The sequence below is a fragment of the Passer domesticus genome, chromosome 5 (genome assembly GCF_036417665.1).
Source record: "Passer domesticus isolate bPasDom1 chromosome 5, bPasDom1.hap1, whole genome shotgun sequence".
In the NCBI taxonomy this organism is placed as follows: Eukaryota; Metazoa; Chordata; class Aves; order Passeriformes; family Passeridae; genus Passer; species Passer domesticus.
The window spans coordinates 31,300,285-31,327,537 of NC_087478.1; the positions used below are offsets into that span (position 1 = coordinate 31,300,285).

At 41.2% G+C, this 27,253-nt stretch overlaps 1 protein-coding gene across 1 annotated transcript; it reads right to left on the minus strand.

The window, feature by feature from the left end:
• Positions 1–4,386: 4,386 nt before the first annotated feature.
• On the minus strand, positions 4,387–10,867 carry AVPR1A (arginine vasopressin receptor 1A). Its single transcript, XM_064419366.1, has 2 exons — positions 9,324–10,867; positions 4,387–7,655 (listed from the first exon to the last, which is right to left on the minus strand). Exons 1-2 carry the CDS (start codon positions 10,330–10,332, stop codon positions 7,372–7,374), a joined length of 1,293 nt encoding a protein of 430 aa, XP_064275436.1. The 5' UTR covers positions 10,333–10,867; the 3' UTR covers positions 4,387–7,371.
• Between the last annotated feature and the right edge of the window lie 16,386 nt (positions 10,868–27,253).

Here is a 27,253-nt window from a genome sequence, read left to right on the forward strand (position 1 = left end):
TCTTAGGGAAACAGAACCTCACATGCAGTATGTGGCAGACATACCTAATATGTCACTCTCCTTTTCCTTATTTTTCTTTTTTACTCCACACAATATTACCAAGAATTTTAGGTATTACCCTGATTTCCCCCCCACCCCATCCTAACTCTTTGTGCAAATAATATCTTTCTATGTTGTACATTGACCTTAGGATTGTATAATCTGAGTATTTTGAGAGTTCTGCCTAATTAGAAATTTTCTCACAAATCTACCTTTAAGGACAAAGGAGATGGAAAGGTTCAGCATGCACAGATGGAACACACAGAGAGATTAGATGCAGAGAATTTTCCCTCTTTGTAAGGCCAGCGATATCATCTTGGTGTGAGGAAGTAAATTGATATCTAGGCTCATTTTGGTTTTGGTCTTCCTTGTGACACAACTAACAAAGGCACCCAGCTGGCAGAAGCTTAGCAATATGGCCCCCCTTGGTTAGTGATAGCATCATCAACTCCATCCAAAACAATATGATGCTAGATGGTAATATTTTTTAGTTGCCCTTAAACAAAGTAAAATCCTGAACCAGTAATATGGAGGTGTCTGCAGAGATCTCTCAGAAAAACCTCTAGTACTTGTAGACAACTCTCTGCAGTACATGTGTAGCAATTTGAGCTAGCTGAATACATGCCATTAAAAAAATTAATAGTTTTATCCATATATCAATGGAGATAAGGGCAGTGTTCTTGATATCCTCTATATGATGACTCCCTGATCTCCAGAAATTAGTTTTGTATTGGCCACAAAAATAATCACTCTCACTCAGATGGACACACATGCATTTTAAGTACATTTATGCAGGTGAATTCCACCTTTGTTTCCTCAAGCTTAAAATGCCTATATTGAAGCACTTGTGTCATAAATTTGGAAAGAAATGAGATTTTGTTGTTTAATTACACTATGCCTTACACTGTGATCTGTGAGACAACCCCCAAACAAACAAAAAACAACACAAAGGTAGAACTCTCTCCTCATTTTCCATATTCTATTCAATTTAATAGCATGTTACTAACTGATAAGCCCCAAACCGATCCCTTTAATAAAGAACATTTGTAACCATATATCACAGCTTAGGATTCTTGAGCCTCTGATCATCAGCTTCATGATGAACTAGGTTATCAGAGACACATAACTAAATCCCTGCTCTTTTCTGTTGAAAAAGACAAGTACAATTTGGTTTGAAAAATGAGATTATATACAGGTGCAGAAATTTATCTTTTGATTTTTTTACTATTTACTGCCTATAATTCCTTGTTGCCCTGCTTTCACAATGTTTGGAGTATTGGAGATAATGGAGATTACATAAGGAGTGAAACCCACCTGATTGCCAATGTGTCTTACTGAACTCAATCCTTAGCTCTATGTCCCTACATGTAACACTTGGAAGCCACTCCTCTGCTCCCATGGAAACCCTGAAATGTCTCACATTTAGAAAATATAATGATGGCTATTTAATAATATTTGCTTCTTCTCTGGAAGAGGATTATTCAGATTAATTGTGTAGAAAATTAGCCTGATTATTTGATTTCTTTTTTTTTTTCATATCTCAGCCAAGAATAAAGTGAATTTTTTTCTGTGGTTTCCTCAGAGGTGACTGGCACATACAGTATTTCAGAGGGTGCATTTGTCTGTGCCTACCCCAGTTTGCAGATTTATTACTTTGCATAGCTCTGCCTGCTTTACACAGAGCCAAGACAGAGCATTGGCTATCCTAATCTTTGTTTTTGTTACACTGTTTTGTACAGTTATTGCTCTTATTTAGAAAAACATTTGAGCAGCACCTAAGCAAGTTTCTCCTTTTGATAATAATGCTACAAAGTTAGATGCCCCCTAGTCCTCTCGGGTCTTCATCTATTGCTTCTCACTTCCACATAATCTTCAACCAAGAGCTTTCTAAAATACTAGGAAGATTGTTGCTTTTTAGCTTGAAGATTTAGTCAAGTATTATGGTATTTACCCTGACTATCACCTCTTTCCAAAAAGGGGAATGATATTTAAGCTTTTTCCTTTCTCCTCCCAGAAAACTCTGTCTGTTCATATTTCCCACAGGACACTGTTTTGGGGCAGCCAAGGTCCTACAAGTCACATGTTGAATGCTTAACCTGGAGAGATCATTTTCCTTTTTTTCAACATAGCCTTGTAGCCATCTCAGCATAAATACTTAGATTTGTAAGGAGCTTCATGCAGTTACAGTCCCAGGAGACGAGGAGCTCTTTTTCTAAATATATAAAACATATCTTAAAATTGAAAAAATGGAAAGCATTTTGATACTTTCAAATAACCTTTGAGATCAGATGTTTTATTTGCTCTCTGAGTCACCAGTTCATCTCTCTCCCAATATTCACTGTGGGTTTTTTGTAAGATCCATATTCCTCCTTCCAAAAGCACTTTGAAATTAATGTGCTTTAGTGACAACCCTGTCTGCTGCTGCCCCTGTGACCCCTGTCCCTGTTCTTACTGCCATCATTACCAGGGTCAGGAGAGACTATGGCAGGGGCAATCAGAGCAGTAACAGTGGAAGAGGCTGAGGCAGTCACTGCCAGTCTCTGATTATCCGTTCCACATCCTCCAGAATGGGCTTTGTGTCCTGGAGAGACAATGACAATTTTGCCATATTTTGCTACAAAGGTGTAAAAGCTGATGGGACACCAACAGACTGCATTGCCAATGCTGTGCTTGAAAAGGAATGTTGAACTTGTACACAGTACTTCTTAGCCATGTGTCCTGTAAGAGTTTATGGAGAAAGACAATCATCATTGCCCTGAACTGAGGATGGATAGCTCGGGTGCCTTTTTCTTGCAGAGCACTGAGAAAGGGCTCTATCCCAAAGCCTCCTCTGTCATCCACCCCCCTGGAAAAACAAGTGTTGGAAATGGGAAAAATTACTGGGATTGTGCAAGAGATTCTTCCGTTATTGGAATAAAGCTCACCCATATCCAGCAACATCTTGATCCACCTAGATCTAGAGAGGCTTGCCAATCCCCTCACCATCGAGCTGAAGAGAGAGCTTTGCACTCCTGGTGAGGCCTCACAGCCTTGCTTTTCATAAATTAAATTACCCAAAGGACTGTATCAAGAATTCAGCTGAAAACGTCCTTACAGAGAACTAAGGCTAATTTCCATGTAAACTGTTACTCTAAGCAAGTTTATACTAAGGCATGGCAAATTACTGAGCAGTTGTACCAGAACAGTGATACAGTGTTAATTAACACTGAACTGGATCCGGGGCTTTCTGCAGGACCAGTCCTGGGAGAGGCAGACCTGTGCTGGCTGGCTCTAACGAAGCTCAGCAGGAACTAGTTGTGACTGCTGTTTGCTTGCTTTTTGCGTAGCTTCCCAAACCATTCTGTGTGACTTACCAGCTGAGCCTACTCTTGTGTGAGGGACTGTCACCAGAACCAGTCAGGACTGCTCCCTGTGGAGCAGCTGTGATCTTGAAACATGTCCATTTACTTATCCTGTAATTCCTTTACCCAAGTAGCAAGTGATACATTTTCCAGTAAATCCCATTCCTAAAGAAATACATGGAAAACTAGCTTGTAAGAGTAACAACAGCTCCAACCAGTGTCTTTCTGCCTCCCCGGTCTTCCACGTGCACAAGGGACTGAAATTTGTGCAGTCACTTTTCTAGAAGAGAACACTGTATGTGTCAGAAGGTGTCATCGGGACACTGTGTCCCCGCTGACACTTTGTGTCAGTGGGGAACTCAGCTTGGGAGAACCCTGTAAGAGTTTTTTTTTCTTTATGCAACAAGTAACTTATTTCAGCAGTAGCTCTGTTGTAAGGCCTGTGTTCACTTCCCAAAGCTGGGTCAGCAGTACCTGCCCTAGGACAACATCCAGCTCTGCAGGGCCTTTCCCTCTTCTGCCCCGCTTTCCATGTGCATGAGCTGGGAAGGAGCATGCATGCACTTTAGCAAGGTTCTTCAATCTGGACAGTCTGGAATTGGCTATGAGAATTTGTTCAGACAAAACCTTTGTCTTTGAAGTACTGAGCACACATGAATTTGTGTCTTCTTGTAGGTTTTGGTCTTGATAATACAGGGGGGAAAAATGAACATTTTTTTGATTTTGGTTTGGTTTTTTGGTGGTTTTTTTTGTTTGTTTTTTGGGGTTTTGTTTTGTTTTGTTTTGTTTTGTTTTGTTTTGTTTTGTTTTCATGAGCCAACAATATGTTTGCCTGCAAGCTTAAAAAGAAATTAATGAAAAGAAGTTTTTTGGAAATTTAGTCTCTAATATGAATGAACAAAATCCTTTCTGTCTTCTGTATCATCTCCACTTTTTTGCCATCTAATTGAATTTAAAATGCATGAATTCTAGTAACACCAGTACAAACAACAGCATACACGTTCACCCATTCAATCATGTTTTATGTTAGAAGATAAGTATTTAAAACAAAAATATCAAAATAACTCCTCTAGAACATGAAGAAGTGCTCAGTTAGATGTTTTAACAATACTAGCAGCATATAGTGGAAAGCTGATTCCATGTTCCTTCTTCGATTGTGTCCCTCATTCACTACATATAATAGAAAAATATTTTTGTTTTGTTCACTCCTTAAAGCTTTTAATGGGCACAATTTACTAAATGAAGACATTTTTAATTTTGTAAAATATATTTAGTAATATCAAATACATTTCTTGCCCTCCAAAATCTAGACAAGCAAAAAACCCAAAATGCTTTTGATCATATAAATATGCAGGTTTATTAGAGCAACTTTCCATGTTTTAAATTTGCAATGGTTTCACTTTTTTTATTTCCTTCTGTTTCCATTAGGGCACCCTCATGATAACCCAAAGTAGCTTTTAAAAAAATATATCCACAGATGAACAATTTAAAAATATTGGCTGTATCTTCCAATATTACAATTATGCGAAAAGGTCAGTATTTACAAAAAAAGTATGTAAATCAAATACTGACAAATTTTGTTGTCAGTTTAATTAAATAAGATATGGGACACTCACAGGGGACATTTATGCTGACAAGCCCCAAGTGTAAACCTAGATTTTGTCATGTATTTGAAAAAAACCTAATTTTATACTTTGGGTCTCTTTGGTTTAACACATATACTAGTCATTACCCACTTCATTTTTATTTTCAGCAATATTCTACACACAATTTTTTATTCTATTTTCTGTATGAATGTAAAGTGTAATAGAAAAAACATTCAATTATGCAAACATTAAAATTCTGTTAGTACAGCTAATTGTTTTTTAATACATATTTCATGTACAAAGAAAGTAGTAGCACAAATAGAAAGCTAGGCAAAGGATAGTGTACTTAATTTGAAACACTTGCAATTTCAGAAACTGTGAATTACCTACTTGCAAAATATACACAGTACACATAAGGTGCACAAACACACACAAACATCACTGCATGCTGGGTTTTTTGACTAAAATATAGCTTCAGGTTCACAGACCTTTGTCCAGAGTTGGTGAGAGCTGTAGCCACATTTGTATATTAAAGATGGTCCAAAAGATAGTCTGTTAATTAGAAGCCATTCCACCACACTGTCCTCGGCTTCTAGTGCTCTGAACAACAGCAAACACAAGGAAAGAAGATAATGGAGACAAGATTTCCTTCAGTGACAAAAAAAAAATCTTTTAGGTATAATATTCCCTATTCTTTGTCCAAAATAATTAATGGGGACCTTCTGGAGTGGTTTAAGATGATCTTATTCTGCACCAAACTCTATTAATTTCTGCTACCATTACTGAGGCAGGCATGGGCCCCGTCCTCAGTGAAAGCCACATGCAATCTCCTCAAGCAATTAGAAAAGCAATCTTGTTTGTTAGGTTTTGGTGAGAAAGAAAGAAACCTGCTGCTGAGCTTCCTCCTTGCACGCACGTTATGCAGTCCCGCTGGTGTCCCAGCGCTCCAGCAGCCGCTGGGACTGTGTCAGCAGCCCTGCAGGGGGCCCGGGGAGCTCCTGGATTTCAGCATCCAGCAAGCTCAGGAAAACAGAGCAGACAGGTAGCTGTACTTCTGAAAGAGAGCCTCAAGACTTAAAAACTCAGCAAAACTTACTCAAGGAGCTTCAGAACCCAACCTCAGTATAAAAGACGGGCTCCAAGGAAAGATGTAATAGGATTGTTTACCATATAAATGAACTACAGTCAATTTAGCATGCATTGTATTGAAAACAAGCACACCTTGAATGCTTTGTAATCAGCAAATGTGTTGTGATGACTTTTTATTGCAGTTTACTGACAATTTTTAAGACTATATTTTCATGAGCTGGCAACAAAAAATAATAATAGAAAAAGACAAGCCGACAACATTGACAATTTTTATATGTTCCCAGAAGACTTGTAAGTTTGATTCTCAGATCTGTGTCTTGAAATGCACTGGTTCTACAGCTCTTACCAAATGACTACACTCTTCTGAGCTCGTGAGGCTATTTGCTTGACAACTTAGCAATGTAGCTAGTGAATCAAAAAGAAAATATGGCATTCCTACCAATAAAGCAAGTGGTTCTGATATTCATTATGAGTTTTCTTGGTGTGACTGTTTGTAACGGTGCTGAGCTAGTCATAGCGTATCATACTTATTTACCAATATATTTTTTTAAGTAAGTTTAAAAAATTGATAGTAGGTGCAGCAACACACACGCACACACAAATATGCTGAATAATTTGCATCAACATCAAGGGAAGAAGAAATGTCACCCTAAAAATGAAACCTCACAACACACACACAGACATCGACAGCACTAAAAATTTGCTTTCACAAGGGCTGTTGAATTTCATTGTCTGAGAACTGCTAGACCTTTACAAGATGAAGCATCATGAGCAACTGAATTCCAGCAACTCAGAGTCTGTCTAACCCCATTCCTTATCTGGACAGCCAAGACTTTTTCCCAACTCCTTTCTGGTAATGTTTAAGACTAAACTGTAATCTTGCTCATATTGTCTTCTTTCCCCATGACTTCATCATACAATCATGAGAAGTTTTATGCATTGACACTAGAGAATGGAGTTAGCCCAATACATGACAACTCCATTGTTTTGACTGTTTTAAACAGCAAGCAACAAACAATGCACTTAGTATTTTAGGAACAGACAAAAATTAAAATAAATTCTATTTTAAAAAATAACTGCTTTATTGTTGCCACACCTTCCTGATCAGTTGCCCAAATCCTAAAAAAACTTTCAGAAAATAATTTACATACTGCAGCATAGCTTATCAAGCAAGGGGGCACTTTTTGTCTCATGGCCATCTTAGTCATTCCTTTGTAGCATGATGGTGCCCTGGATTGGCATAAAGTGCCATGCCACAACCTTCCCAAGCACTGCAAGTGACGGGACTGCAAGCCCTGCCTGCCCTGAGGCCTGTCTCACGTTGGGATGGGGATGAAGCTGGTCGATTTGGAGTGGGGCATTTCTCTCCATGTGTTTAGGCTGTGGGTTGGGCTTCTGTTGTTGGTGAAAGAAGTCTGTCGCCTGCTATTGCTGTTTGAATCTTCTTTACTTAGCGTTTGCTTTATTTTTTGGCAGCAAGGGAAGCTCCCCAGGCAGTCTTGGAGAAGGTGCCCGCTGAAGAACATGTAGATCCATGGGTTACAGCAACTGTTCAGGCTGGCCAGCAGAGCCGTCACAGTAGTTGCAGTGTTTTCAGAATCTGGGGAGGGGGAAGAAAGCTGTTTAATCATCAAAAAAACATTTGCACATTCAGTCAATTGCTTCATTAACCATTGGATTTATTTCCTTGAATATTCGAGTTCTAAATGTTGAGCTACAACATTTTAAACAGATAATGAGAACATAATCAGCAAAGGTCTTATTTATGTAAGGCTGCCATTGAAGTCAATGAGGATTTCTCTGAACTGACTTCAAAAAGCTGTGACAGAATAAGTTATGGGGTAATCCATCCAAAATAATGATTTAGTCACATTTCCACTGATGTGTATCCATGTGTTGATAAGCTCCTGCTTTAAATACTGAAAGGTTTTTTCCAGACCCTGGGAGACAATGGTAAAATTTCCACTGTTTTCAGTAACAATGAATTTTGCTGTATATATTTGCATGCTGAAAAGTATTGAATGTTGAACTAACTACTGGATTGTCCATTAAATCTGAATTTTACTTAAGGGAAAAATGGAACTTAGCACTACGGCATGAAAAAACTATGGTGTTCTACCTTCAATAACTAGTTAATTGTTAGATCAAATACTCTAAATATGTATTTAGTCTACTCAATTATTAGTGACTTTTCTTTGTAAATATTGAGTCTTCAAAAAAGTATAATTACTGTGTTATGCAGTTCCATAGATTTAAAGAATCTCTTCAAACACACCATCTGTCCAACTAGATTTAATTCCCTTTGAAGTAAAAAAAAAAACGTGTTTACTGCAAGCCTTTATTTCTCTATAGAGATCTGCATTTTAGGCTTGACTTTAGTCCCATATTAGAGGCAATCAACACTATCACTACAGTAAGTGATCATTTGGGGATATTTTTAAAAATCAAGAAATTATGGATTCCAACATTTTGATTTGCTGCTCTCTCATTATGAGGAAACAGCATATATGTCATTATGCTGCCTGTCATTACCTATATAATAGCTTTTAAATTCACCAAATTTTTTCAGTCATATTTAACTGTGGGACAGATATCTCCAAAGTCTAAATTGCCACTGATTCATGAAAATCGGTGACTTGACTAATGGAGCACTCAGAGGAGACTGCCTTGCTGAGAGCAAGGGTTCAGGGTGCGCTCGACCCTATTATTTGACAGCAGCTACAGGAAAGAAGACGTAGCAAGTTCTCTCTTCATGTAACTGCTCCGACATGTGTGTGTGCATACTTCTCAACAATACTAAACATTTCTAAAGTTTTCTTATCCGCAGCTTCAAACGGACGAAAACGTTGCTGGTTCAAATTACGGCAGCAAATACTCCGGTTTCCATCCGCTCCTTTTGCGACTGCCGCCGGCAGCCCCTCCGGCTGCCCCCGGGCCGGGCCGGGCCGGGCCGGGCCGAGCCGAGCCGAGCCGAGCCGAGCCGAGTGCCGCGGCCGCCGCCGCTCCCGGGGCCGCCAGGTCCGGGACTGCGAGCGGCGCCGGCTGCCCAGGGCTGTCTCTTCTCCCCCTCAGGGGCGCTCAGCCGCTGCTCCCCGGCGGGACAGGGACCCGTGCGGGGCCGGGAGGGTGTAAGGACAGGAGGGCGCGCCCCGGTCCCACTCTCCGCCTCCGCGCCCCGCTTCCCCGCGCTCGGCTCAGCGCTGCGCAGCGCCCCGGGACAGCCGGCTGCGCCTGCAACGCGTGCGGGACAAGCGGCGGCGTCACCTACCGACCCAGGGGAAGCGCTGGTCCCAGACGGACCACATCTGGATGGTGAAGAAGGGCGCCCAGCAAACGACGTACACCGAGACGATGACGAAGGTCATCTTGACGGTGCGGATCTTGGCTCGGGAGATGGTTTTGACGTTGCTGACACAAGGGGCGAGCAGCAGCCCCCGTCGCGGGCCACCATCATCACCTGCCCGCCGCCCGCCACCCGCTGCTGCCGCCTCCCCCGGGCGCGTCTTGCCCCGGACGTTCCGCCAGATGCGGTAGCAGATGAAGCCGTAGCAGACGACGAGGATGAGGACAGGCGCGATGAAGATGCCGCCGGTGATCCAAGTGATGTAGGCGCGGGGCCCCCAGGGCATGATGAAGTGCGCCCAGCAGTCGTAGACCTGCGAGCCGCGCTCCACTTCGCTGAGGGAGAAGATGAAGTACTGCGGGGTGCTGAGCAGCAGGCTGAGCGCCCAGGCGGCCGCGATCATCCCGTACGAGCGCTTGGTGGGCTGCTGCAGCGTCTTCAGCGGGTGGCAGACGGCGATGTAGCGGTCGGCGGTCATGGCCACCAGCATGTACGCCGAGGCGAACATGCCGAAGACCTGCAGGTGCTTGACGACGCGGCAGAGCCCGTCGGGGCCGTGGAAGCGGTGGGTCACCTCCCAGCAGAGCTGGGGCAGCACCTGGAAGAAGGCCACCACCAGGTCGGCCAGGCTGAGGTGGCGGATGAAGAGGTGCATGCGGGACGCCTTGCGCGGCGTGCGCCGCAGGGCCAGCAGCACGCTGCCGTTCCCCACCACCGCCACCGCGAAGGTGACGGCCAGCACCGCGATCTCCAGCTTCGCCAGCTCCTCGTCCCGCCCGAAGGGATCCCAGCCGCCCAGGCTGCCGTTCGGCGACCCCGACCACGCCTCGGGACTGGGGCTGCTGCCGCCGCCGGGCTCGGCCGCCCGCCACCGGCTGCCATTCCCGGGTAAGGGCACGGCCCGGGGGGAGCCGGCGCCGCCGGCGAGGCGCATGGAGGGGGCTGCGCGGCGGGGCCCGGCCCGGCCCGACCCCCGCACCTCCGCCCGCCCGCCTTCCCTTCCCCTCCGGCGGCCCCGAGCGCCGCGCCAGGTGCCTTTATCCCCCCGGCCGCGGGAGGCGAGGCGAGGCGAGCGGCAGCTCCCGTGCCAGTGGCTGCCCGGCGCCTGACGCCAGCCCCCTCCTTCCCCGGCCCCGCCGCCCGCTCGCCCCGCCGCGGGAGCGGGGCCGCTCCGCCCCGAGCGCGCTGCGCCGAGGGGGAGCGGGACCGGCGGCGGGCAGGGCTGCTCGGCTCGGAACGGAGCTGCCGGACAGCTCCCTCACGGACAGGTATAGCAGCACTTATAATTGCCAGTAAAATTGCCGTAATCACGCAGAGCCAATGGAGGACTGTCAGCATCAGCCTGCACACCCCGATCTGCCTTCGAGCCAAGGCAAAGTGACTTGTAAGAGGTAAGAGGTGTTGGTCCTGAGACAGTCCGCCTGGGTCTCTGGCATTTCACTGGGATCAACCCCAGAGATGTAAATTATTAGAAAAAATAACGCAAAGTTTCAAAGCAACCTAATGTTTCTGAATGTTTCAGGACTTCATCTCGGACAATAAATGTCATCCAAGCCTTAGCGTAGGTCTAAACCACACGTTTCTTCAAGTACAAGCAAAATTTCCACATTTACTGGAGAGTTTCTAGCAGTGGGCCATTAAAATTCTTGTTTTAAACACGGTTTAGATGAAGAGTGTTCTTGCTCTTGGTAGAATGAAAGGACTTGGTGAAAATTTTGGTCCCATTGTTATTAGTGTGGATTATAACCTGATTTCTTCACTGGTACCTGAATTTGACCCTTCATTTAGAAACTCCTTCCTTCAGCCACACAAAAACGCATAAGATCACAACAAAGAAATACTGTTAGATACCAGCCCTATCTGTGCTTTTCATAAAACTCCCTATGTCTCCTCAAAGATTTTTACAGTTAAATTCAGTTACAAAAAATATGTGATTTTACAGGGAGAAGGAAAAATGGAAAAGAATGAAAGATTAGGTCTTACTTCTTTAATTAAAAAGATATTTTCAAGATGTTTGACTCCAGAAGAGTTTTAAAGTTTAAAATACACTATAAGCTTCTGAACATGTTAGCTTTGTGTGAGGCTTTATCCCAGGCTTTTTGACACTTTCTGGGCTTTTTAGCTACTGAGAGGATATGTGCACCCACTCCAGTCTGTCACTACCCTTCCTTTGCTTGGGGATCAGTAGCAGGAGTTTAGGAGGACACCTGCTCCTACAGTGCAAATAGTTGTCATGAGTTTTCCAATTAAAACTGCAAACCCTCCCAAAACCTGGAAATACACACAATAAATGTGGATATCCTAAGTTTCTAGCAAACTTCTTTCTTTAAATATGCTTTTGTTCCAAAACCTGATTTTTACATATAGTTCAATGCATTATTCACAGCTTAATGCCTATTTCTTGTGTTAAACCTGGGAAACTGGTGAGTGTGACCACAGGTTTCAGGTCAAATAGGGGAAATTAAAGCTGCTTATCACACATCTCACAACACCACACCACAACCAAGGCTTCTTTCACATTCTCTGCCTGTCTCTGACATGTTTTACAGGAGTTGAATGTTACATAAATGAACAGTGTTACTCAGGAAACTCTGCTCACAGATTTTCTGCTGTGCAAACTATTTGAGGATCATAAAGCTCTATTCACTGCTGGGTATGTCCTCCATTAACAGAAGAGATGATGTTCAGGTTTGACAGAGGCATATTTTTAGCAGCCAGACAATAAGATAAACGTGGTTGCATTAGTTCAGGATGCTGAGAATTTGTGAAGCCCACATGAACTCAGAAATACTCCTTTTCCAACCTAGTCTTTGTTCCTCTGAATGGCATTTATAATAATGTTTCCAGAGCAAAGGGCTGGAAAGTTGCCTGAATATGATTGCACAAGTCTGTACCTAGTGATTACATGCAATGTTAAGCATGATACTGGTAATAATTTTTATTCTATTTTACTGCATCAGACAGAAATAACCTAGGGTTAGTCTTGATGTATTTGTTTGTTTCATTTCCCAAATTGATCAAAATTGATGTTTTTAGATAACATACCTAAAGAGGCTGTTATAAATTCCTTTGTTTCAACAAACCTAGATAAGTCAGTAGAGAATTTTATTTATGTCTAGTATTTAAAAAATACACTCCAGACAAATTCATGACTTCTAAGGTTTCTATACAAGATTAATCAGCACCTAGTCTGATATGGGTTGCTTAATCCTAAGAGTATTGGTGTTCTTGAAATTAATCAGTACTTGTAGGATACCCTTCCAAAGAGAAAAATTGCCACTGGGAAGGCTGATGGAGGAAATTAATATTTTTGCCCTGTGATTCACCTGGAGTTGGAGCTGAACTCTTGGTAAAGAAAATTGACACTGCTGCTACAAGAAACCTTTATGTGTTCTGACTAAGCACACAGACTTCTACAGAACTAAGAATGGTAAGTATTTCTAGCATGTTCTCTGCTGCCATACAGGTTTCTGTAAAAGTGCTTGAAGGTTGACAGATATCTTTCTGAATGCTGAACACATTGAAGACTGAATGGCTTCTGTGAAGTACTCAAAAACCTAACTGGAACATGATCCAGTGTGTTGCCAAATGCAGCTGTTTTCTGTTCATTCCTTGCTGTTGTGGTAGTGACTTTACCTCCAGACTTAGCCTCTTCCTTAAGGCAAAAGAAATGCTCCGAGTAAATCAAAGACTCAATATTGTAATCCTGGGAAATGGATGATGATTTGTATTCTGCAAGATAACTTTTAAACAAAAAAATGGCGGGGGCTTTCAGCATAATGCTCTTCAGGAAAACTGGTTGTTTGGAATTTTAGTCAAACTATTTTAGTCTGTCAGGTTTTGTGAAGAGTTGCTCTACCAGTGGGAGTTATAAAAAATCAATATAAGCAAAAAAAAAAAAAGTAAAGCTTTTAAAATTAATTCCTCATGCAGGATAAGGGTTAAAGCACTGCTAAAAAAAGAGGTTTGTTTATTTGTAGAGGATTGAACTGCCTTGTTAAAAAGCACATAAAATATCTACACAGATATGAACAGCTGTCTCCTGCAATTTGTCTCCAAGTTCAAAGTATCTGTAATGCTCCCTTTGACTGACACAATTTAGTAAATAAGGATGAGTTTGATAGGCCTTGCCAGAGAGCCTGGGACAAGGCTTAGATGCTCCAGATCCCAATCTTTAAATTCACGGCTATGGGAACCAGGCATGGGAAAAAGCCCATGTGCTGAGTGAGGGACTACTAAAAGCTGGGGTCACCAGGGAGGCAAGCAGACATACCATTCATTTGCCATCCCTGTGAAGGAAATGCCACCTGAAGGCAGACAGGAGCACAAAAGCCCACAAAGCAGACTCCTGAAAAAATGTCCTGTTGGCCCTCTATTGGCCTAGCTTTTGGGCCACCACAGCAAAATCAAATGAAGAATTGACCCAAACTGCCTTCAAAATAGATGACAAGTCTGAATTTAGGATTCTGAAAAGGCTCTAGTACAAGATCAAGAGACAGGTGAGATTAAGGGCCAACTCCTCCTCTGGAAAACACAAAATTAAGAAAGCATTGGTGAGAGACAGAAACTCAAGATTAGCCCTCAATATTCAGTTTGCAAAAGCCCAGTTCAGTGTTTAGAAATGTAAAAAAGTGGCCAGGAAAAAAAAGAGCTTTAAGGTTATGCCCCAAGTGTCCCTTTGCTTGTTAACTGAAAGCATAATTAGATTTTGGTATTTGTATACACAGGAAGTCACGTCTGGCCATCCCTGTCACACTCCACTTCTTTTCATGATGGCGTGTCATGATCTAACCACAGTCAACAACTGAGCACCAACAGCTGCTCCCTCAGTCTTCCACAGTGGGATGGGAGAGAGAATCGGAAGGGAAAACATATGGGTTGAGATAAAGACAGTTTAATAGGTAAAGCAAAAGCTTTGCACGCAAGCAGAGCAAAACAAGGAACTCATTCAGCGCTTCCCATGGGCAAGCCGGTGTTCAGCCATCTCGAGGAGAGCAGAGCTCTGTCATGCACAGCAGTGACTTGGGAAGACAAATGCCATCACTCTGAACATCCCACCCTTCCTCCTTCGTTCCCCACCCTGATAAGCTGAGCATGAAGTCACACGGTGTGGGATATCCCTGGGGTCAACTGTCCCAGCTCCTTGTGCATCCCCAGTCCATTCACTGGTGAAGTGTCCTGGGAAGCAGAAAAGGCCTCAATTCTGTGTAAGCACTGCTCAGCAGAAACAAAAAGATCCCTGTTATCAACAGTGTTTCCACACAAACCCAAAATATAGCTGCATACATCCTACTGCAGAGAAAATTAGCTCTATCTCAGCCAAAACCAGCACAGGGAGGTTGACTGTGGTATCCAGGCAGTATTGCCCAGGGACATGTGCAGTTACATGTCACCAGAAAAAGCAGCATGTTGCTCTTTTCCTTTTGCCTCTTTCCTCGCATCCTTTGTTGACCTGGTTGACAGCAATAAGGGCCTTCAGAATACAGAGTTCAACCATTTCCCTGAAGAAATGTTAACACAGCAGCTTGTCTGGATTTCAAGGCAGTGAAAGAAATGGGCATTTGAAGGCTTAATTGGCCTTTGTGTGTTTATATCCTTGTTGAAGGAACATATCAAAACAACATGGTGAAGTCTCCTGCCTTTCCCCATTGAATCACATTGATCAGATTTTCAACATGTCCAAGGCACAATAAAAATCTTCATGAGACAGTTTAACTAAAGCCTCAGCCAGGAGATCTCTCATTAAATCTGAAGAATTAAAATCATTAATCCTTAAATCCACAGAATCATTCAATTTTTTTTCATTAGTCGAATAAGAAAAAATTTAAACTGAGCTTCCTCACATTATGCCTACCTGGTGAAATTGTGTAATCTCAGAGTTTCCAGACCTGAAAGAAATTTAATATGCATTTTGCACTTCTACAGATATTGCTTCAGTGTTTTTGCTTTAAGCACATAATCAGTAGATTTACCTCTCAGTTCTCTTATTTCAGAGATGCAAAAGGTTCTTATTTCCTTGAACCAGTTTCTAAATTATTTCTATCTAGAATTTCATTCCATATGTGGAATGTGGCGGGCTGATGCTGGCTGGATGTCAGGTGTCCACTGAAGCTGTTCTATCACTCCCCTCCTCAGCTGGACAACGGCTTCTCCCAGAGGCTGTACCTCTTGTCCCCACTTACCAAAACTTTGTCACACAAACCCAATACACTGCTGTTTCTATCACTGTGTTAACACCTACCTTCCTCATGCCTTCTACAAGTTTGGGTTTTTCTAAGGGCAATTTATTAATGACTCTTGCATTCTCTCCTACTTAACATACACTAAGCTAAACCAAAGGAAAATACTTCATAAAGTTTGGTGGCAAAAGTAATCAGTATAAACAAAATGAAGTTTCAGGGTTATTTCTGTGATATTGTCTCAGAAAGTACTTGGCACAGTGAGATGCAATTCTCTTAAAAAAATTGTAGTAATAATAAAGATTCTGTTTGGGTATTTAAAGTAGTAGGAAGGTATACAGGAAATTTATATATAACAATTTTTCTGAGGGATTTAATTGCAACTGAAAATGGCACTATCAACTGATTCTAGAAAATGGTGAGTTTGTGTAATAGCCAGTCATTGAACAAAACTGCTTTATTTATCCCAGGACTATGCATAGAACTGAAAGCATATTGTGTCCAAGAATACACTGGCAGAGCATTACTGCTTCATAATTCTAATTGAAAGATAAAGCCACTTTACTTTTACGGAATAAAAGGAATAATGCTTCTGTTAATGACAAAATTTATTTTAGTAGCTATCATTTGGAAACATGTTCTAAAGCCGTTTAAAATTAATTAGTTTTGAAACTGTGTGTATGCAGTTTTTCTCATGGTGATAATTTTGAAGAGCCTGCTGATATGCCATATTGGTGGTTGATGCAGAATACTAATGCAACCGTTGTGTAAAGAAAACACCTCTCCAATAATTTGTACTGAAAATATTGTGGCAGCTGCATTCTCATCATCTTTGTAGTTCAGGGTGCTATCATCACAGTTATTTTCCCACTGCATTCCTGAGAAATAGGATCCAGTTTTTATCAGGCTGGAGAAGGTTCAAGCACCAGCTAATCCTATGGATTCTTATAAACATTCATTTTTCCAGTCTCTACAGGACTATCCTCTGTAAGACTGTTCTCTCCATAGAAAGCCCAATCCTCTTTGGAAGAAAACTGGCTAAAAATGTTTTAACCAAAACACTTTTTCAGTAGAATGCCAATTCAAGGATATATTGCTGGTTTTTTATGTGAGATGTGGCCTGAAACATGTTCAACATGAAGAAGAAACAAAGAGCATATTCCCTACCTATTTCCCGTGTGTCTTCTCTTTCTGTGTTTCCTGTCCCTGCCTGAGCCAGCAACAAGCTGACAGTCCTGACAGCACTGGCAGCACAGGCTCTTACTGTTCAAGTGTCTCTAGAGAGAAAACAAAATAAATAGTGGTATTGAGGAAGGCAGAGGAGAATCAGATGTTGACAGCCAAGAGAGAAGAAAGCTAAAACACAGGTTAGGGAGGTGGGCTGGTTTTGGAGCTGCCTGTTGGGTAACGTGTGAGCATGTGAAAGGAGAATCCGAACAGTGTGATGAGCAGCAGCTCTGTGTCTCAGGCAAGGCCAAAAGATGTCCTGGTACCTCAACCTTAGTTTCACACACTGATGAGGTAGATTTGGGGGTTGAAGAAGGCCAACAGAAGAAAGGAGAAAAAGAGAGAATAATCAATTATATTTAGATGGTGCACTGAGTATCTTGGCTGCTGATTTCATTGTGGGTTTGTTTGGTTTTTTAAACACGTGTGGGTACAGACTGATAGTTAGCAGATCAAAGATGGCCTGACTTTTGTGTAGGTATCCATGTTGCTGCTGCATAAATTGTATCATGGCAAGTACTGAGACAGGGAGAACATAGTGATAATAATTACTGCAGCTTCAGGGCCCCTTGGGATATTCTTGCTTTTTACTTTAGTCTACTACAGTGTATAATTTTCACTCCAAACAAGTTCTCTACCTGGCAGTTTTAAGCAGACTCTCTTTGCACTTCCCTTATCATCATATTTAGCATCGCTGTATCATATAACATTTCACTTGTTCCTTTTATGACCAGAGGAAAATTTGTTTGCTTCTAAGATAAAGAAGGATAATAAAGCAATAAATTTTAGGGGATAGGAGGTACTAACAAACTGGGTAGCATGACATGAGAGGAAAAGCATTTCCATGAGATATAGCCAAGCTGTAAGCCAAAGTATACAATTTTATGTCTAGTGAATAAACATTTTTAATGGTTTCTGGGTAAGTTTTGCCATTGCACTGCTTATGCTTGATTTGCCAATAGCAGGATTAGTAAACCATGTGAAATGGCTTTTTTGGACTAGAGAAAATAGATTTTATATTTTAATTTTTTGTCAGCTTTACGGGGAAGAACAGAGGTGATTGCAGTAGAGTAGCTACATCCAGATCACAGAGCAGAGAAGGAAAGAAAATTTGGAACATAATTCTACAGCTGGAATCCAGTACATAGAGTTCTTCTGAAATGTTCTTAGACTTCTAAGAGCATTATATATTAACCTTTTCAAAAGGAAAGAAGAAAAAGCTTTTCCTTGCATTTCTTCAAAATGAAAAGTGAGTCTTCATAGAACTGATTGTTATGGAAGGCTTCCATTAGTGTTTGCTTCCAGTGGTCTTTCTGAATGCCTGTATCATTTACTCAAAAGTAAATGGCACTATTTCATACTGGTTGTGGTTTTCTTTGAATCTTTTCTAACTGATATGGAAAACAGTGTTGCGTATTTCATCTAGGGAAGCCATGGGAATTACCAGGAGAGCACATAAAAGGAAGGATGTAGTACATGTACAAATAGAGCAGCAACATCCAGAACAAGCCTTCAAACATTGCACTAGTTAATTTAATGACATTACAACCACAGGAATGGCAGCAAAACACGTGATCCAAAGTCACATTTGTGCTTAAATTCTTAGGTAGTTCAGACCTTGAATAAATTTGGTACACTGTATGGAAGAAAATTCATCAACATTACAGACTTTGTTTTTAAATTGGCTGCTATTGACGTATTTCAGTCCTGGTCCCCTGTCTACAATACAGCAAGAAGTCTTACAGTTTGTAACACCTATGCCTCTACTTGTAAGAATCATGATTTCCTTTAAATTCTTTCACCTTCAATAGTGTGGGTCATTATCTTATTATCTCAAGTGAGTTCTAGGAAATTCTTGTCCCTGTTTTGAACAAGGCAATGTCCTTCTGCTTCTGTCACTGTCACAGTCACCAGCATCACCACCAGTATGAGAGGAGATGTAGTTAAAAAGAGATGACCTGATCTTCCCCAGGAGACTGAGTCTGTTTTTTTGGGGGACAAGTGTATCCCTACAGTTGCCACATAACACACCTATTGCTGGAAAAGTAATTAAACTCTCTATTAAATAAAGTAGTATTTTGATTAATATTTCAGTGTATTTCTGGGTAATATTCCTGTTGATTTGTACTAATGTTATTTATTAATTCCTTGAAGTTATTAAGATCAGTAGATGAGATGAACTGCCACTTTCAGTTCCTGAAACTGCCATTTTCAGTTTCAGTCTTCAGCCTTGTAGGGATACAGCTGCTGCTGGAGCATACTTAGTGTGGTCCCCTATTAATACAGCCTCCCTTTCAGCTACTTCATTACCACCCTGTGCATTACAAACATTTCCAAGTTATGGAACTCACCAACGGGAATCAGAAGATTGTACAGAAGTCTTCTCTGGCCCACTCACTAGAAGAAGGATCAATATAGGATTTCCAATCCCAAAATATTGTGAGAAGACATAGAGTCTCCAAAGCTAACAACTTCTCTTTACTCAACAGGTTTTTACAAGGAAGGCAGGAAAAGATAGGATGACTATGGAGCATCAAGATGAGCCAGACACCTAAGATGGCACTATTTCTTCAGCTCAGAGGCCTCATTTAGACTGCAGCTTCACAGATGAGTTTACCAAAACAGTACAGCTTTTAGGCTAAAGAGCTCCCTTTAGGAGCTGCAGTGTGATGTAAAAATGCCACTTGATAATTTAAATATGAATAGCAATGCCCATTAAGAAATTTATATCTTGAAAGCTGACATGAACTAGCCTCAGTATAAATTCTTAACAACTATTACTTTGCTGAAGAATACATTTTTTTAATGTGTCCTTTGGAGGGACTGCTTCACACAGTTCCATAGAAGCTTTGGAGAATACTGATTATAACTAACAAATTGACAGATGTGCCTGTACAGGAATTCAGAGGGGTCCTTATGATTTGGTCTGTTCTTTCTTGCTTCTCTGGATGACCATGATGCATGTGCTTGAATAGAATTACTCTGCTCCACATTAAAACACCCTTACCTGCCTGACAACCTTAATAAAGCTCCTATTTAAGTCAGCAGGGAAGAACTCTAGATAAATTCAGAAAGTGCAGTAAGGACTGGCTTCTCAAATTTTGGCTTCTGTGGTGGTACTGTAGACAGAAAGTCAATTTAGTATTGGGTTGTAGATTAATTAAGCAATACAGGCTTCCACAACATCATTATGCACTTTTATGTTCACAGCTTTCAATCAGTTCATCAATATGCAAAAACTTTGATCTTAAAGTGCATGATGCAAAAATGTTGCCTGATTGCTCTGCATGAAGAGGAAAATTTTCTCTCCCATTACCAGGTTCATTTAACAGCAAAAGCTTTTTTCTGAAAAGATTTAGTTTATTTGCAGAATGAGATCTTTCTTCTGTAGTAGGAGCAAACCTGAACAAAAATTATCTTGGACTATACAGACCTCTTTAGACTTTCTGGAACCAAATAATAAGACAATTGCCAAGGAGCTATTGTGCGCATTACACAGTCCTATGAAACAAGCAGGTATACAGGGCAATAGGAAGAAACAGAATGGAATTTAATGCAAGCTGAAGTTTTAGTGGCTTTGTTTCACTTTCAAGAATGTGAATTGAAATTTTTCCAAAACGCATTGGGATCTATGGATACAGAAAGAACCCTGGCATTACAGGTGATTGTACAAGATACAAAGCTAGGCAGACTGAGCTGTCTAACCTAATATCTGCTAAGGAACATTGCAGATTTCCTTATGATACTGTGATCATACCAAATGCTTTTTATGACAACTCAAAGAAAGTAATTTCCTCAAACAAAATTAGTAAGTGTTTACAACCAGTAAAAGAAACTCATGCAGCATTTTCCCTTTAATTCTTTTTCATAGATTTCTGGTCTTTCTGGCTTCTTAACAAAAAAACAAACCCAAAAAAACCCACTAATCAAATACTTGGAGAAACTTGTATGTGCATTGTAGACGCCACAGAAGAAGCCTCCTGCACTTTGCAGAAGAATATGTAGAGTAGACCAAGAGTTTTTAATTGTTGTCTCTTGTTTTTCATTTGTGCACTGAATCAAGACACTGAATCAAGACAGCAGTGGGGCAGGAGTATAAATGCTCCTGTAGAACAGAGATGCTTTCCCAAGCCAGGAGCTCTGGTACCCAGCCCCTACATAAATGTTCTTTATTTTCTACATCAACACAACTTACATGCAGAGGCTAAGAAGCACTGTAGAGATGAAACACTTTTTTAGAGGTGAAATCTCTTAGAGATGTGAACTATTTGCCAGAATGACACATGCCTAACATTCTGGAGACTGAGACAAATTTACTAGTATATTGTCCCAATTCTTCTTTTGTGTCTAATACATTAGCTCAAATGTCACTAATATAAGTGAAATCTGTCCTGTTTGTACTCTTCATTTTGAATAATTCAAACTTTGATTTAAAATAAAAAACATAGATTTTGTAGGTATGAGAATGTATCCTATTTAGTTATGGGAGCTGCTTTATAAACTAAATCTGCAGACAGTGTATAACAGTGGATCTGAGAGACGAATTTCTCTTTAAAGACTCCAAGTCTGGAACCCATTTATGACTTCAAGGGGCAATAAACTTGCATATAACTCTTTTATAAGGGATGAAAAGCTGTTTCTGTTGAAATCCATTTTAGGGAGTGAACAAACTGTGCTGCAGCAGAGGAAATGCAGAGGTAACAGAAGAAGAGACAAAAAACAGGAAAGAGGGATGCAAAGAGAATAGAAGAAATGAGGAAAGATCTAACTCCATTAAGACAACGTTGGCCATAATGAAGAAATACCTAAGGTTTTGGCTGTAATGGTTAAAGGATAGTGTTCCATATAGGTAAAACCTTACAAAAGGAAGGCCTTTTAAAACCATGGCTCAGGCCTGTTACTTCAGCTAAGTAGAAAAGGACGATGGGAAAGTGGCTCAGCTGAATCTGAAGTAGAAAAACAAATTATATATAACCATAGCACATTCACATGGTGGTGTAATGTGGTTGGATGAATTATGCTTGATATGATTTAAAACTATGTAGCTGGTAACCAGCTAACTGCTTTAAAAGGCCTGGTTTTTGCAATAAAGTGTCTCCTCTCCACTGCCTGGGGACTCTGCGTTGCATTTCTTTGCACAGAGGAGACGTAAGATTTGTAGGTGATATCACTACTAATGACTTGTATCGTCGTTTTAACAAATCTTTTCACATTTGCCTACCAATATGGCCTCTGGTACTGACAACCACTAAGCTTTTATGTCAGAAAGTTTGGTTGTCTTGGGTTTTTTCTTATTTGCTTTCATTTGTTGAAAGTACATTAAGGAAATATTCACTCCTAATTTTTCAGGATTTCATGGAAAATCCTTTAATCTAAGACCCTGAAACTTTTCATTTTCCTGTGAAAAACTGAACATTGCATGCAGGAGAAAACGTAATTGAAAATTAACATTCTTTTTTGATGAGTGATTTTAATACACATAATATTACATTGAACATGACAGTATTTTTCAAGCATAAAAATCTGAACTACTAACTTCACTGAAAGGAATTATTTTCTACCTTAAAGAACTGCCCTGGATCACAACAACTTCTCTTCTTATTGCCTAACTGCTGAACTAATTTGTAATGATTTCCTGCCAGTATCTCAGAAGACAAAAAATGATTGAGTAAGGGGAATCACACTAAACATACCCTGAGTCCTGTCATAGGGATCCTGCTGGCAGGAGCTGCACTGCAGCTTTATGAAGTCTCCTACAGTAAATACAGCAGATGAAGTAACACCTGCTGAAGAGTATTTCAAAGAATGACCAGATATGCCTCCAAGATGCTGTCCCCACTGAGCACAGGGAGCAAACTCAGATGGATACATTGATCTCCCAACATGACTGAATCCATCAGACTCCCCCACTTTGCTCAGGGTTACCTAAAAAGCAGGAGGGTACTTAGCACCACTTCTCTAGTAGAGGCAGGTGATATTCTAAGGCCCAGCCATCCTCCAAAGCTACTGAGGGTCAGAGCCAGCTTTATCTGGACTTTGTGGAACATCTGAAGCCCTGGCATTCCAGAGAGGGAATGCCATTCATCATCCAGAAGCAACACGTAGTACCCTCTGGATGATGTGGGAGGTTCATAGTCTAGGGAAGACAAGACTCAGAAGCAGGTTTCCCTGAACAATTCAAGTTGAAATTTTTATGCAGAGGCCACACAAAATTATTAGTTGCTGTGGCAGAGCCTTTGAGGCAGGACAAGCTGCAGAGAAGGCTGCGATAGTAATCATGGGGTACAATGAAGCAATGTCAGAAGATCCTGGGGTCCATCTAGGCACAAAGTAACTCAGCAAACTGACAACAGCCCAAGAAAATCTCATCTTGCACAGAGGGAAATATTTTGTGAACTTGTTTTTGTTATGTAGTTTGGAGAGGACTTGCAGAAAATGTGTGAAGACAGCAAACAGTAGTGGGGACAAATTCCTGGAAGCAGGTGGGGAGTGAAAAGTGAAGAATCTAATAGAAAAGGAGACTGGAGGTGGGCAGCAAGAAAATGCTTGTCAAAAATACAGCAGAAGTAAGACAGCAACGAAAGAATGGTTGAGGTTACATGTGTCAGGAATAAAGGGAGTGAAAACAGATCTGTTTCCTGACTCTTCTTAGGGTAAGGCATAAGGCTATTGTGGCTTCTGTTGTAGTGTTTGCTAGGGCTGTGATGGCAACAGATGGCTTCGTGTACTACTTGATGGTGTCTGTTGCTGAGAGAATGAGGGAAAGCAAGGTCAGAGCAGGTGCACAGGGCCTGGAAGACATTAATGATGCTCCTGCTATGAGGTGCTTCCACAGATTGCTAAGGCATTAGCAGCAACCACGACACGTCTGTATCCCAGTGTCTATATCCAGCTGCCCAAAACTCTATTCCACTGAGACCTTGAAGGATGCAGGATCAATATCAATGTGTGAGTGGCCTGGGTTCAGAAGTGTTTAGGACTCTTGCCAGGGTCGCTTCAAGTAGACACATAATTTGGACACAGATACTTCAGTTTGCAGGCAGCAATTTTCAGTACACAGACACAGATTAAGCTTGTATTTTGGCCATATGGTCAGAAATCACTGTAAGGCTCCCTCTGATTACTAATATGGTTATAGACCTGGTCCTCTTGCAGGCAACTGAGTTTATCTGGGACAGAATTAACCCATACTCCAACACCTGTCTGGTTTGATCTCCTCTCTGTAGTTCCCTGCATTGATCACCTGTATATGGGCCTCCACATTCATTCTGCTGGCTCTAGCTGACTTATGTCATCACCTATAAAAATGTTACCTTGAATTTCTCATCACCTTTGTCCTTTTAGAAGGTGCAAAGGGCTTAAAGCATCTCAGTGACTGTGAGCTCTGCTCTGTAACTCACTGGTATCATTGGTAGAGCTTGGAAAGAAAGTGACAGCAATGTGTGTGCTTACAGTGTGGTACTACAGCAGCAGTGGCAGTGGAAAGCGTTGCCTTACTTGAGAACGCCCTTTCAGACCCTATGAAAATGCAAGGAAGAAGGGAAAGAAAGAATACTTTGTGAATGACAGGTGAAGGTCAAGTGCACAAGCTTACAAGACACAGTCACTTTCTCTTCTCTTCTGCTTGACACATTGGTCATGGAAATGTGTGCAGGACTCAGTTCACAGGAAGAAACTCTGCCAGACGAGAGAGAAGATACTTATTCCAAGAACACAACATCTCATGTTCTTCCCTTGCTGTTTAAGTAGGATTATGATAGCCTCTCAGCATTAAAATAAACTGAAATGCTTCAAGCCAGTGCTATTTAAATTAATTTTACCCTCATACTTTGGAATAAAGTATTTGCTGGTACTTTAGGTGGAGAAAGACTAAGATGAAATATGTTTTTTGTTTGTAGAAACCTCTTTCTGCATCAATAAATATAGCAAAGCCAATGCTTGCCATGTCCTAAATTCTTACACAGGTTTCTGCTTTCCGTCAATTCCAACAGATTCACTGACGTCCACATGCTGTGTTATAAAGGTTGATAACTGTCACAGTAATGGAAGGCAGAACCATCCATTATCCAAATAACTTTATAGACAAGCACTATTATTTTAGTTCCCCTACCTGTATTCCTGGTCATCTTCCAGTTCTGCATGAGCACCTCTAATCCAGGTTCCTGGAGTTGGAAATGCACCTGGAGTTTCTATACTATTCTAGACTATTAACAGTTATGACTTAGGAGATTTTAATTAAAATTTCATATTAATAATACCAAACACATAATGGTTACCGAAGAGAATTTAACACAAGTGCAGATAGTTTCACATGCAAATGCTTACATTTTCTTCTACTGAAATAGTCTTCTCCTCCACCACCAGAAATGAAGTAACCTTCAGTTTTATGCTATACAGTAGAAACTGCAAACATGAATGTCTCCCTCCTTGTCATTCCTTGGCCTACAGTTCCCGACTAAATCACCCATTTCCCTCTTCTGCCCTCAGTCAGTGTAAAAGATTTCCCTGTGCAGTTAGCTGGGATCCAAGAAACAAGTGATAAACAGGATCACTAACATATTTGGAGATAGAATGCACAAGATCTGGCCCTCATACTTGTCCCAAAGAAATTGGGGCTTAAGCTGTGGCTAGCACCATTGCCAGAAGAAGACATTTCCCACCTCAAATCTTAGGTATGGAACATTTGTGATTTGTTTAAATCACAAAATGCAGAGAATATATGCAGAGGTCTCAGTAAAGAGCATCTCACAAAACATCAGGGCTCCTGTGCACCTGGAGATGGAAACTCTCACCCAAAAGTCCATCCAAAGGCAGAAAGATTGCATTGTGCTGAGGGGGAAGAGCTGGGTGATCCTTCTCCCCAGACAGCACCCAGCACCAGTAGATCAATCAGAGAAACTGTCCTTCCATGGGGTGGAGGAACAATGGTAAAATAAACCACAATAAACCCACACATTCTTTCAGATGTTCCTGAATTGTCTTGCAGAAGCACTTGGGACCTGGATGCAATGACACTTCTTTTTGTCACCTGGGGTTCTGCCTCTGTCCAGCCAAGAATGCAGCAAATGTTACCCTTTTGCCATCAGGGCTGGCATGCAAGTCATCTTTTCAGCTGATTTGGTTGAAGCTGTGGGTTTGGCTCTTCCTGATGCCTCTCATGCTTACTTCCTTTGGTGAAATTAGAGCTTCACATGCTAAGTACATCACCTGCAGCTCTAGAATCAACCTAATCCACTGAACAGGACTGTGTTCTCCCCTTCTCCCTTGCACACTTCCTCAACTGCTTTGGGGGCATCCTGCTCTAAAGTTTGTGATCAGAGATGACAGAATGAAATTTCACAAGGTTTAAAGGAAACTTTGGAAATGATGGATCATTCCTGTTCTCATTCATCCATGACTGTGTTAAAGTTGTCAGTTCACACAGTGTTCAGTGTTGGTGCCTGTCAGACCTGGTGGTTCTGCTTGCTTCTCCAGATGTCAAAAGCAAAAGGTAGAATACCCTGGGCACTTGTACTATACTGCTGTCTTGAGGTATGTCTAGTTCTCTTTTACTTATGTAGAAAACCTTTTTGATGCACGCTTTCCATTTTGTGACACCAGAAACAAACAAAGAGCTCTCATATCCTTCATGGGACCTGCACCACCCTTTCAAACCCTGCAGTAGACAGCAATTCATTTTCATATTTGCATCTGAGTATTTGAGAACACGGTACTTGCAGCTTTTGTGAAATATGTGAGGCACTAAGTCCACTTTGCTTCCACATGACCTTCAAACCAAAGGTCAATCCATATTCTCAACAGTCTCAGCACAGATGGTAAATCTGATACCACACTTCTGGCATGAAGGACCATTTTGGTGTCTAAAATAAAACATAGCTAAATGCTCTAAATTTTGCCAGTATAGAATGACTCAAGAAAACATTGTGTTGTTGTTCCAAGACCAATGATGCTGATGTGGGAGTTCAGAAAGTTGGCTAAGAAAATTATGAGATCTAGTCATTTGAAGAAATAATTATTACCTTGTTTCCTGCTTGAATTTTACCTGGCTTTTCAAAGGAATTGAGCCCCCTGGCTACCTGCCTGTACTGAGCTGGCAGTGTCAGAAACAAAATGAGCACACCACAACTGAATTTCTCAAGTCAACACAGAAAACCAAGCACGCAGGATAAGCATTTTTATCTCTATTCAATTCTGACACAGCTATCATTTCTATGTACATTATTTTCAAAAGGGCAGGAAACCAAAACTAAGTACGATTAACTAACTTGAAACTTTAAGGGGCGAAAGAAATGTGGAATTGAGATCATATACATATATATATATATATACACACACACACCACCAATCTCCAGGCAAATGAATGATAGAAGTTTGGAAATGAGGTGGTAAGTTACCTATTGTGCACAAAACCTCTGAGAGCCTTTTGTCCTACTATCTGTTCCCTGTCCT

Excerpts from the sequence above, each read along its gene's own strand:
- AVPR1A (XM_064419366.1), bottom strand. The coding sequence starts at position 10,332 with ATGCGCCTCGCCGGCGGCGCCGGCTCCCCCCGGGCCGTGCCCTTACCC. Across the intron at positions 7,656-9,323 it reads CCAGCGCTTCCCCTGGGTCG|ATTCTGAAAACACTGCAACT; the intron begins GTAGGTGACGCC and ends CCCCCTCCCCAG.